Below are 13002 nucleotides of genomic sequence, written 5' to 3'. Positions count from 1 at the left end.
AACTTACAACCTGAACCTCAACCTGTTACAAATTATCTCAAAAATCACAAATCTAAAAATGTCATTGCCGTTTATGACTAAATGCTCATCTACCCTATCTAAAACAATAAGGTGTGATAGTAGAAGGATTTAGAAAAAAAATCACATTTTTGTAACAGGTATCTGAATCCCACACAATTGGGTGGATCTGCAGCCTATAAGGCTCCCAGGTTAAATTAATATTAGGAAATAGCTCTGTTCCTGACTGCCAACTATCCATGTCAGAAAACTAGTCTCAATTACATAAAAGGAATATTATTCAAAAAAGGAAAATCAAGGTCTCATTGATAGTAGAAATAGTGATCCCAGGAGAGTATAGGGTATCCCTGCGAAGTTAAGATTAAGGCATTCTTAGCTGAGATAACAGGCACCTCATTTTTAAAAATTTGACTTACACTGAAAAGGTGCAAGATTTGGATATTCCTCATATTGAGCAGAAGAAGAAATTATCCACTCAAGAGACTGGACACAATCAAAAATTCAGGCATTTAATGTTCTGACAACAATGCCAAAGCCCAAACAAATTATATTGAATGAAAAGGTAATTTGAAATTAAAATCCTCTTTGAATTCCAATTTGGCTCAAGTCTGATAATTGATCATATTCCCAAATTAACAGTACAGAGCAGGCAATTCTCTTCATATCTAGTAGGAAATTACAGCAGCACTTCAAATTTATGGGGCCCCTGCAACATTCTATCCCAAGACAGAAACTGTTTTATTTCTTCTTGTACAGAATAGTTAATTAACTGGAGGATATCCACAGGAGAATATAAACATTAGGCCCCAATAAAAACAACCTTGCATTTTATTTTATACCTGTGTGTGCATTTTTGAAAAATATGCCTAGTTACTATCCGAATCAATGATGTGGTAGACAACATCAACTACATATATTCATGTCTTTCAAAATGTACTGCTCTAAGGTAACTACCATCACAGGGATCTTATGGTGCAGTGATAGTGTCCCTATGTTCCCAGGTTCAAGGTTCACTGCTCTGGAGATGTGTAATAACATTTGTAGAAGATTGATAAGTTTTGTTTTAAAAACCTCTCCATTTACGAGTCAAGAGAGAATTAGATCACTTTAGACAGACTTGAAGAAATACTGGGTTCTCTTCAGTATGAGAATTCCATAACAATGACCTTCAGCCATGTTGGTCATTGAAATCTGAATACTGTTCAGTGACAAACATCTAGGACCTTGAAATAAAAATCAGAAAATGCTCAACATGTCAGGCAGCACCTGTTCAGGGAAAAACAGGGTTAACATTTCAGGTCAATGACCTTTCATCGTTCATACATTCCCCTTGCCATAGATGCTGTTTGATTTGCTGAGTATGTCCAGCCTTTTCTGTTGTCATTCTGATTTTCAGCATCAGCGGTATTTTGCTTGTACATTCAGTTTCTTTAGCTACCTATACTGGGATAATTAAGTGGTGAAAATTGCAGAAGATAACAGACAAAGATTACAATTTGCAATATTACTGTTCCCTTAACCCATATGAATCCTATGACACTAATTGGCATTTTGGAGAAGAAATTAGATAAAATTCTTCAGATTTCAAAACCATTCAAAAACACATAGACTAATTGATGCAAACAGGAGTAGTCCAATGGCTAAAACGTATAGGCATGCAATCCGACTGGTTTCTATTGCACTTATATGGCACGGTGGCTCAGTGGTTAGCACTGCTGCCTCACAGCACTAGGGCCCCAGGTTCGACTCCAGCCTTGGGTGACTGTCCGTGTGGAGTTTGCACAATCTCCCATTGTCTGCGCGGGTTTGCTCCAGTTTCCTCCCACAGTCCAAAGATGTGCAGGTCAGGTGAATTGACATGCTAAATTGCCCATAGTGTTAGGTGCATTAGTCAGAGGGAAATGGGTCTGGGGGGTTACTCTTCAGATGGTCAGTATGGACTTATTGGGCTGAAAGGCCTGTTTCCACACTGTAGGGAATCTGATCTAATCTAACACCATAAGAAATAAGAATAGGAGTAGGTGGCCAGCACTTCAAGCCTGCTGCACCATTCAGTAGAATCATTGCTGATCTAACATTCCTCACATCCACTTCCCTGCCTTTACCAGTAACCCTAGACACTTGATCAGTAGAGGGAATCAATCTGTCTCAGCTTTAAATATACACAAGAACTCTGCTTCCACAGCTCTCTGTGGCAAGAAGTTTCAAAGACTCTCCATCCTCAGAGAGGAAATTCCTCCTTATCCCAGTATTAAATTGACACCCCTTAATTTGGAGACTATGCCCTCTGGTCCTAGACTCTCCCATGAGGGGAAACATCTTCTCAACATTTACCCTGTCAGGACCTTTAAGAATCCTATATGCTTCAAAGAAATTACCTCTCATTCTTCCAAATTCCAGTAAGCTGAGTCCCAACCTGTTTAGCCTTGTATGTTGAAAAAAAACTTGGTAAATGGACACCAACTACTTATTACTTAAGGTAAATATTAGGTGCTTCTGGCACAATAAATTAATACAAGTTTGCATTTAACTGAGTAATCACAGAATACATTTTGCAATTATTTTAAAAATGTTGGGATCAAAGACGTACAGGCTGGAGAGCTGGGTTTGCTAGAAGAATCACTACTGAAACTTTGTCGAGCATATTCATAATCACTGGAAGAGTTGACACTATCAGACCGCTCACAAGAGTCAGTGTCACTATTCAATGATTCATCATTCAAGGAATGTTTCTCATTACTGAAAGGCATCTTCTCACTGTAAAAACAAAATGAGCTAACATTGAAATTCATTACGTAAAACTGTTCATGGGCAATTTAGATCCAACTTTAACACTTTTAATAGGGATTTTTAAAAATAAGTTGGAAAAAGTGATAAGCATTTGAAATAACATAGATGAATTTAACACAGAGTGGTAGGACAAAAAAAATGCAAAGTGTTACTTGGTCCTCAGGTAAAATATTAGCTTACCTTATGCAGAAGAGTTAGTAGACTTCTAAAATCTAAACAAATTAAATGTGTGAATAGACATGACCAGTATACAAGCAGTGTGAAGCATAGCAGAAGTCTGACCAAATCATACCAAGTAAGAGGGCAAGTAAAATTATACTTTTCTTGATAAAATAAAAATTAACTTCCTGAGATAGTGTAGAAAACAAAGCACTTCTTTGTGGAACATTACATGAATTGCAGCAGTTCGCTAACATGGCGGCTCAGTGGTTAGCACTGTTGCCTCACAACGCCAGGGACCTGGGTTCAATTCCACCCTCGGGCAACTGTGTGTGTGTGTGTGTGTGTGTGTGTGTGTGTGTGTGTGTGTGTGTGTGTGTGTGTGTGTGTGTTACACATTCTCCCCATGTCTGTGTGGGTTTCCTCCGGGTGCTCCAGTTTCTTCCCACAATCACAAAGATGTGCAGGTCAGGTGAATTGGCCGTGCTAAATTGCCCATTGTGGTAGGTGCATTAATCAGAGGAAAAATGGGTCTGGGTGGGTTACTCTTTGGAGGGTCGGTGTGGACTTGTAGGTCTGAAGGGCCCGTTTCCATACTGTAGGGAATCTAATCAAACACTGTATATAGGTCAATTCATGATGGTCATAACGGCTAAGGTGCTAGTGACTCATGTACTAGGAACAAATTGGGTTTTTTCCTATCTCCCCATCTATTCATTTCCATTTACAGCACTGCATAAACATGTGTTGTCTGTCACTCCTTCCCCTACCACACCCCCATCCCATGACTTTCATTTTTTCTTCATTTTGAATAGCAGTTCTAGCTAATTTTAATTTAAAAGCCATAATCAATAAATTAGAAAAAACCTAATCTGAGACAATGGGGTGGCAGCAGTGAAGGTATTCTCATTCCTGCCATTTGATAGTTTCAACGTATTCCCCCCATTTCCTAATACAGCATAGTCAGAACTTATTAAAACTTGCAGGCTTGCTTCTTATATACATACATTACATGAGAATAATAAGGTTGATCATCGGTTTGATCCAAGCATCACTACATTTTTCTCCTCCACAATAGGCCTGTGACAGCTGTTGTTTGTCTCAGTTTAGACTATTACGAATGGGACCAAAGGAAGCAGCCAACAAAATGTCAGAACTGAACATGGTGAACAGGTGAAAGCATGGGTTTGTCACTATCCATATTCTTCATTACAACATTGGAAGATCCTTGGGGCTGGACCAATTATTTTGAACTTTTCCCTTTTGAAACGTACCCAAAAGAACTAATTGTGACAGGATTTTTTAATGCACTAAGTGGTTCGGGTTGGAATGCACTGTATGTGTGTCACAGTGACAAATTTAATCGTGACTTTCAAGAGGAAATTGTATAAGAACCTAAAATAAAACAAATGCAGGGTTGCAGGAAGAGAACTCAGGTGAGGCTAACAGAATTGCAAAAAAAGCTGGCATCAGTTCAATAGGCTGAATAGCTTCCTTTTGTGCTCTACCTATTCTGTGGTTTATCTATTCAATGATGGATGCTACATCCCAAATGGAGAAATAAAGAAGTTATTTTTGCTAATACTGGTCCCTTTTTCCTGTTTGTTCCAGAATGAAAATAATGCTTACCTTTCAAGTTTAGCAGCTTTACAACGGAATAGCAAATCAGTTAAGTGCCTGAATTGAAGTACACCTTAAAAATAAACATAAAATTAATCAAAATACTAAGCCTTTAAATGAAAAGAAATCATATTTGACCATATGAATACAAGAACACAAAACACAGGAATTGCTAGTGGACATACAGACTATCAATAAAACCACAGATGATATAATCTTGGCCTCAAATCCATTTTTCAATTTGTTTCTAATCATCCTTGTCTCCCCTATAATTTAAGAATTTATCTCAGAAGACTGGAGGTTGGCTAACATGGTGCCACCATTTAAGAAAAGGGGGAAGAAAACGCCAAGGAACTATAGGCCAGTGAGCCTGACATCGGTAGTAGGCAGGTTGTTGGAAGGAATCCTGAAGAACAGGATGTACATGTACTTGGAAAGGCAAAGACTGATGAGGGATAGGCAGCCTAGGCCTTGTGCATGGGAAATCATGTCTCATGAACTTGATTGAGTTTTTTGAAGAAGCAACAAAGAGAATTGATATGAGCAGAGTGGTGGACATGATCTATATGGGCTTCAGTTAAATGTTCGACAAGGTTTCTCATGGGAGACTAGTTAGCAAGGTTAGATCTCATGGAGTACAGGGAGAACTAGCCATTTGATATGGAACTGGCTCAAAGGTAGAAGACAGAGGGTGTGGTGAAAGGTTGCTTTTCAGACTGGAGGCCTCTGACCAGTGGAGTGCAACAAGGATCGGTGTTGGGTCCACTATCTTTCATCATTGAAAGAAATGGTTTGGATGTGAACATAGAGACATAGTTAGTAAATTTGCAGATGACGTCAAAATTGGAGATATAGTGGACAGCGAATAAGGTTACCTCAGAGTACAATGGGATCTTGATCAGATGGGCCACTGGACTGATAGATTTTAATTTAGTGGCAGATAGATTTTAATTTAGATAAATGCGAGGTGCTGCCTTTTGGGAAAGCAAATCTTAGCAGGACTTAATGGTAAGGTCCTGGTAGTGTTGCTGAACAGAGAGACCTTGGAGTGCAGGTTCATAGTTCCTTGAAAGTGGAGTCGCAGGTAGTCAGGATCATGAAGATGGTGTTTGGTATGCTTTCTTTTATTTATCAGGTATTGAGTTTAGGAGTTAGAAGGTCTGCACACGACATTGATTAGGCCACTTTTGGAATACTGCATGCAATTCTGGACACCGCGAAACTTGAAAAGGTTCAGAAAAGATTTACAAGGATGTTGCCAGGGTTGGAGGATTTGAGCTATAGGGAGAGGCTGTATAGGCTGGGACTGTTTTTTTCTGGATCGCCAGAGACTGAGGGGTGATCTTATAGAGGGCATGGATAGGATCGTCTTTTCCTTGGGGTAGGGGAGTCCAGAACTAGGCAACATAGGTTTAGGGTGAGAGGGGAAAGATTCAAAATGGACTGAAGGGGCAACTTCTTCATGCAGAGGATAGTGTGTATATGGAATGAGCTGCCAGTAGAAGTGGTGGAGGCTGATACAATTACAGCATTTAAAAGGCATGTGGATGGATATATGAATAGGAAGGGTTCAGAGGGATATGGGCTAAGTGCTGGCAAATGGGACTAGATTAGGTTAGGGTATCTGGTCAGCATGGATGTGATGGACCGAAGGGTCTGTTTCCATGCTGTACATCTACGTCTATGACTCTGCCTTAAATGTACTAATTTAAGATGTATCCACAGCTGTCAGGTAGTAAATTCCAAAATATGACAACCAGGGGAAATTCCTCTTCACCTCTTTTTTTTTTCCCCACAGGTAGACCCCTTATTCTGAAATTGTGCCACCCAGTCCTGGATTTCACTATGCACTGAAACATCTTTTCTGCACTACCCCATCAAAGTCATATATACTTTAATCAGAGTACTTTTCATTCTTCTAAAAATATCCAATAGATATAGCCTCAAGGCAACCCTTTCATCCAAGGACTCAACTCAGTGATACTTCTGACTGCCTCCAATGCAAGTTCTTATATAAATTCTAAAGTTAAGGAGGCCAAAACTATAACCAGAACAACGTGTGAACTGAAGAAATGATGGTGGAACTAACTGAATGATAACACTAGTTAAAATTGTGGATGGAACATTGAAAATCTCTTGTAAACATGAAAAGTGATCAAAAGTGATCTGCATTGTATTTGTGTGCAGTGTAATTCATGATTGAATAAACTTGCCAGTTAGATTCAACTATGGTAGCTGTGCACCAGCTGGTAGAATTCTTTTCCCTGGGTCAGAGGTTAGTGGGTTCAAGTGATACTCCAGGACCTAAGCATAAACATACAGGTCAGACCTTCCACTGCATACTGATGGGGTTTTAGATACAACAATGAAGATATTATTTAAAGGAACAGCAGGGAATTATTCTTGGTGTCCTAACAATATTTATTCCTCAAACAATACTAAATAATTGATTGTCCAGTTAGTAGCACATTTGTGTTTGTAGCAGCTTGCTGAGTGCAACTTGGTTGTAACATTTCTGAAAATACAGCTAATTTATGTACTTCTGAAATGCTGTCAATTACTTTGGGACAAACAGATTGTAAAGTGTGGTTTATAATTCTAGTTTTTATTTTGAAATTATGTAAATTCTGACTTACACAAAAACAGTTTAAATGATAGCACCTATCTTGTGTTATCTCCCTTCAGACTCCATCTCCATCAAGCTCGGCTCTTAATTAAGAAAGTGTGTGTACATTTTATGTTGTTTAGCATTCTAAACATTAAATATCCACCAATTTCAAATACTGTACTGCAGTATGGTTCACAAACACAAGTCAGTACATGCAATTTAGCGTCAGCTCAAGAGCAAATCAGATTGTGCCCACAAATGCAACCATAGCTACAATATCTCTATGTCCACTGGAGATCATATATTTCCAAATCAGGACATCAAGAATAAACATAAATCAAGACCCTGTCAATCTTTCACTGGCTAACTAGTGAGAATGAAAAGTAATGGTGTGATCATTACTGCTGCCCCAATGAACAGAGTTTAGGAAGTAATGATGAAATCAAGAAATCCAGTTTGAAATCCTTCAAGTCTTCTGATTTTTACCATATATTTTAGGAGGTTACTGAGAAACTGTTCATCTCATAGGTCAAGGTCAACAATTTTGAATAACAGACTTTATATGCAGGTGATGATAAAAGATCAACACATTTAAAAAGGGAACAGTTTACTCTTCCATTCCTGGGAATATCAGGCTAGTGTTCAAATGTTCCTGAGTACGCTTAAAGTACATTAAAACAAACATGCCTATGAATACTCATTACACAATATTGCCCCCCCCCCCCAAAATAAAATTCTGAACGCCAGTCTTTTCACTGTGCCTCTCATCTCTAGTCATTTTAATTGTAAAACATTGTCGAATGCGTGTTTACAGTATTATTCTCTCCAGTTGATTTAATGGTACAGAATAAACATGGTATAAATAAACGAGGCCAGTCAAATTACACATCTTACATCAGCACGCAACTCTCACCATTAATTGATGCCTATATTTACATATTTAACTGCGGAAGAAAATGTCATTTTATAATTTGACCTTCCCCCTAGTGAAAGCTAGAGTACCGCCACTGGCAGAACTATGCAATTGCAAGACATTTTATAATAAACAGGATGGGTTTGTATTGTTATAAATTCCTAAAGACATTATGACTGACTTAAAGATGGGAACAGAGTAGTGTTTATATAGTGGCGTCTGATCCCCATCGCCCGACCCTTCTTTCTCCCAGACAGTACCCGGTGTTCAACCTGAAAAATACACTCAATATCCATCTGTAAATTTTACTGAAATTCGACTAACAGCAACGTATACGATCACTTCCAAATCCGCGTTAAGTTAAAAGTTTAAAAAAGTGACAGTTTTTGGAAGAAATATGCTCTTAACGCCAAATAAAACAGCAAAGTGCTTTCGCCCACTCAAGCATGACCTCTGGGGTGTAGAATACTCAAAAGAATTTAACTTTAGAAAGCTGCATCTTGGGCCAACAAAAACTGCTGCAAAGGCTGAGTGAAGAAAGGAAGCAAACCGGGATTATTGTAGAAAACCTTCGAGTAGCCGGAGGATTGGGAAAGGTCAGTAAAGGGATACAATGTCCTTTCTCTCTGTCTCTTCCTGCAGTCAGTGCAATAACACGGCCGTAGATGGAGAGCTGGATGGAGCTGTTTTTTAAAGCTCCTCTTTCCACGTCATGCAAACGCTCATGTGATCGGAGGGAGAGACCATAACAAGCCGGAAAAACACACACACATATCAGCAGCACAGTCAGCCTCCACCCAATGCACTTTCGGCGCCAGTGGTAGTGTCCCTCCCTCTGAGCCAGGCGGCCTGGGGTTCAATCTCCACCTGCTCCAGAGGTGTACCGTGACACCTCACCTTCCTCACTCGCTGCACACAGCAGCCTGCAAGGGTCTGGAGCCCGGTAACTCGGGGGTTACAGACGGAGCGCCTGGAACGGTGCAGCGCCGGCTATCGAGCCCGCTTCTGGGAAACCTGACCCGAGTACACTGGGAACGCCGGGCGTAGGAGGACTCATTTAAGGGTCCACTGGCATTGGGGGGGGCAGACACTGCGGGCAAAAAGGAGACACACCGAATAAGAGGGGTCTCCGGATTAAAGGGAGACACTCAGAATGGGGGGATTCAGGATTAAAGGGTGACACTCAGAATGGGGGGATTCAGGATTAAAGGGTCACACTCAGAATGGGGGGATTCAGGATTAAAGGGTGACACTCAGAATGGGGGGATTCAGGATTAAAGGGTCACACTCAGAATGGGGGGATTCAGGATTAAAGGGTGACACTCAGAATGGGGGGATTCAGGATTAAAGGGTCACACTCAGAATTGAGGGGGGTTGTAGAATGCGGGCCCCTCCGACTGCCGCTGCCCTGACCGCCCCCCTCCCGAGTGACAGACAATGGCTGACCCCCACCCTTGGCTCCCCTCTGCCAGTTGAGCTTTATCCCCCCCCGACCCCTCTTACCCTGATGCGGAGAGGTTTTCACCAGCACACCCCCCACCTCCCTACGCCCTCTCTGTACGGTGTGTGCTGCTCCTGCAGCTGATGATGATGCTCCTTGCCCCCGCGGGGGTTACCCCCTTCCCAATCCCCGCCCCAGGCTAGTCCTCACCCCCCCCCCCCCCCCCCCAGGAGAGGCAGCCCCTGTTTGTTGACGGATGTGACGTGTGGCTGAAGACGTTACATTGTTGCTAGGAGAGGGGGGCACGTGACGGCCGCCAGCCCCGTCTCCATGGGAACTGACAAACGCTACACACCTCCTCCCCCACCCACGCGCTGAGCTGCCCTCCTGAATCCATCAGCCTCACATCCCTCTCCGAACCAACTGCACCACCAGCCAGCCCTAACACAATGCCACCCACCGCATCCTCCACTAGCTGCCCTTTCGTGAGGACCACTGCCCTCCCATGACACTGTGGTTCCCCTCCTCAGTCACCCCGAGCACTCCCTTCCCATGTTGTAATCCATCTGCTACATTCTTTGTCCTGGTGACCTGTCCCTATCCCTTTGCAGACCTTCTCTTGACAACTTACTTTCTCACATATCTTGGAGACATTAGAAAATTTACATCTTACACACTCTAGCCCCTCACTCAAAATATTGATTTAGATTATACAGGGGGTGGGATCGTCGGCTCAGTTACCTGAATGGCTGGTCTACAATGCAGAGTGATGCCAACAAAGCGGGTGCAATTCACACACCAGTTATGGTTACCACGAAGGATTCTTCTTCTCAAAATCTCCACTCGCTTGAGACATGGTGGCCCTTGGATTCAACCACCAGCAGTCATCCCTCTCTTTCTCTCTCACTCTAATAAGAGAGCAGCTATATGGTCCAGTAGAACTAAAGCAACTTTATCTTTAATTGAGGACTCAGCAGTGGTCCCTGAGACACTCCACTCATTACAGTTTGCCAGCACATAAACTCACGTAATCCTACTCTCTGCTCCTGTTAGCTAATCAAAGCTAATATGCTACACCAGTACCACATGCTTTTATTTTGTTTAGCTACCCTTAATGTGGCCGTTTATCAAATGCAATTTATAAATCCAAGTAGAGAATATACACTGGGTTCCCTCCATTCACCATAGACATTACAGATACTTCACGAAAAACACGTTACTAGATTAATAAAATGTGATTTTCCCTTTCACAAAGTCAGATTGTCTCTGCTTGATCTATGTGATTTTCTAAGAATCCCACTAGAACCTTGTTAATAATGGATCTAGCACCTTCCCTGCAACTGACGTTAAGGCTCTCAAATCTATAGTTTCCTGCTTTCTGTGACTCTTTTTTTTCCTTTGGGGTTCTGCTTTTAATTTAGTCCCTTGCTGCTCACACTCCCTCATCAGAACCTCTTTCCTAGTTATACCTACATTGTTGATGGCTAAGGGGATCTTGACCAGTGCATCCTTCCCCTCCCAGTGAAAGTTTCCCTCTAGTCGAGAGCAGATGTCCCAAATGCACTTTTCTATGTAACAGTAGAAGATGTAACACTTATCTTTTCACCTCCTCCCTTACAAGTTGCCTCCAGCTCTCCACCTTCTCAAGGCAACTAATAATAAGGAATAAATGCTGGCCCAGCCAGTGACGCCCACATTCCACGTGAATAAATAAAAAGTGAAACAATGCTTGTTTTATACTTCTTCTAATGTAGCACATTGGATTTGCAGTTCAGGATGTACTGTCCTCTACACTAGGGGAACTGAACGTAATCAGAAAGGGTGGTGTTAGAAAAGCACAGCAGGTCAGGCAGCATCTGAGGAGCAGGAGAATTGATGTTTTGGGCATAAGCTCTTGATCAGGAATGTGGAGGGGGACTAAGAGATAAATGGGGGGCTTGGGCTGGGGGGAAGATAAGTGGGAAGGCAATAGGTGGATGCAGGTGAAAGGTAATAGTGATAGATCAGTGGTGAAGGTGGAGAAAATAGGTGGGAAGGAAGATGGACAGGTAGGACAGGTCAAGAGGGTGGTGCCGAGTTGGAGGGTTGGATCTGGAATGAGGTGTGCGGGGGATATTTGGATTCCTGAAGAAGGGCTTATGCCCGAAACGTCAATTCTCCTGCTCCTTGGATGCTGCCTGACCTGCTGCGCTTTTCCAACAACACATTTTTCAGGGGGAGATTTGGAAACTAGTGAAGTTGATGTTGATGCCGTGTGGTTGAAGGGTCCCAAGGCGGAAGATGAGGCGTTCTTCATTCAGTCGGTGGACAGCTTTGATTTGGCAGTGGAGGAGGCCCAGGACTTGCATGTCCTTAGGGGAGTTGGAGAGGGAAATGAAGTGGTTGGCCACAGGGTGGTAAAGCTGTTTGGTGCATGTGTCCCAGAGATGTTTCCTGAAACGCTCTGTGAGTTGGCGCCCTGTCTCCCCAATGTAGAGGAGACCACATCAAGAGCAATGGATGCAGTAGATGAGGTGGATAGATGTGCAGGAAAATCTCTATATGTGAAAAAATCCTTTTGGGTCTTGGACGGAGGTGAGGGTTGAGGTGTGGGCTCATGTTTTATACCTTCTTCACGGTAAGGGAAGATGCCGGGTGGGGAAGGTGGATTGGTGGAGTGCGTAGACCTAACAAGGGAGTTGCAGAGGGAATGGTCTCTGTGAATGCAGATAGTGGTGGGGTGGGAATAAGTCTCTGGTGGCAGGGTCTGACTATAGGTGGTGGAAATGATGGAGGTGGATAATTCACTGTATCCGAAGATTAGTGGGGTGGAAGGTGAAAACTAGGGTAGTTCTAGCTTTGTTATGGTAGGAGGGGTGGGGTTCGAGGGTGGAGATGCAGGAAGTGGAGGAGGTGCACTGGAGGGCATTGTTGACCACGTGGGAGGGGAAACTGCGGTCCCTGAAATAGGAGGCCATCTGGGATGTCTTGGAGTAGAATAGCTCCTCTTGTGAGTAGATACAGCAGTGGTGGAGAAATTGGGAGTAAAGGATAGTGTTTTTACAGGGAGGGGAGGAGGAGGTATTGTCAAGGTAGCTGTGGGAGTCGGTGGTGTGGTGCTGGAAAAGCACAGCAGATCAGGCAGCATCAGCGGTGCAGGAGAATCGATGTTTCTGGCATAGGCCCTTCATCAGCAAGGGCTAATGCCCGAAACGTTGATTCTCCTGCTCCTCAAATGCAGCCTGACATGTTGTTCTTTTCCAGCACTACAATCTTGAATCTGATCTCCAGCATCTGCAGTCCTCACTTTCTCCTATTGGGAGTCGGGGTGGGGGGAGGTTTGAAATAGATGTCCGTGTTGAGCCGGTCAGCAAAGATGGATACAGAGAGGTCCAGGAAGGAGAGGGAGGTGTCTGAAATGTGATTTTGAGGTCAGGGTGAAAGGTGTTGCTGAAGTTAATGAACTGTTCAACG

The 13002-nt window shown here is 42.6% G+C and overlaps 1 protein-coding gene across 7 annotated transcripts in view; it reads right to left on the bottom strand.

Annotated features, from left to right (window-relative positions):
- Positions 1–9715, bottom strand: part of LOC140466670 (T-complex protein 11-like protein 2) — a 47867-nt gene extending 38152 nt beyond the window's left edge. Inside the window, exons 1-5 of one of the 7 annotated variants that reach the window (XM_072562117.1) lie at positions 8659–9111; positions 6801–6891; positions 4597–4660; positions 2989–3020; positions 2609–2775 (exon numbers count right to left, since the gene is read on the bottom strand). In XM_072562117.1, coding sequence (XP_072418218.1) covers positions 2609–2768 — 160 coding nt within the window. In that variant the 5' untranslated portion in view covers positions 2769–2775; positions 2989–3020; positions 4597–4660; positions 6801–6891; positions 8659–9111. Of the gene's footprint in view, positions 1–2608; positions 2776–2988; positions 3021–4596; positions 4661–6800; positions 6892–8658; positions 9112–9611 lie in introns of those variants that run through there. The other 6 variants (XM_072562115.1, XM_072562112.1, XM_072562118.1 and 3 more) reach the window with 6 other exon arrangements.
- Positions 9716–13002: the final 3287 nt, after the last annotated feature.

Source organism: Chiloscyllium punctatum, chromosome 44 (assembly GCF_047496795.1).
Source record: "Chiloscyllium punctatum isolate Juve2018m chromosome 44, sChiPun1.3, whole genome shotgun sequence".
NCBI classification, from domain to species: Eukaryota; Metazoa; Chordata; class Chondrichthyes; order Orectolobiformes; family Hemiscylliidae; genus Chiloscyllium; species Chiloscyllium punctatum.
The sequence above is the reverse complement of the archived record's forward strand: the minus strand, read 5'-3'. Positions and strand labels throughout refer to the sequence as shown.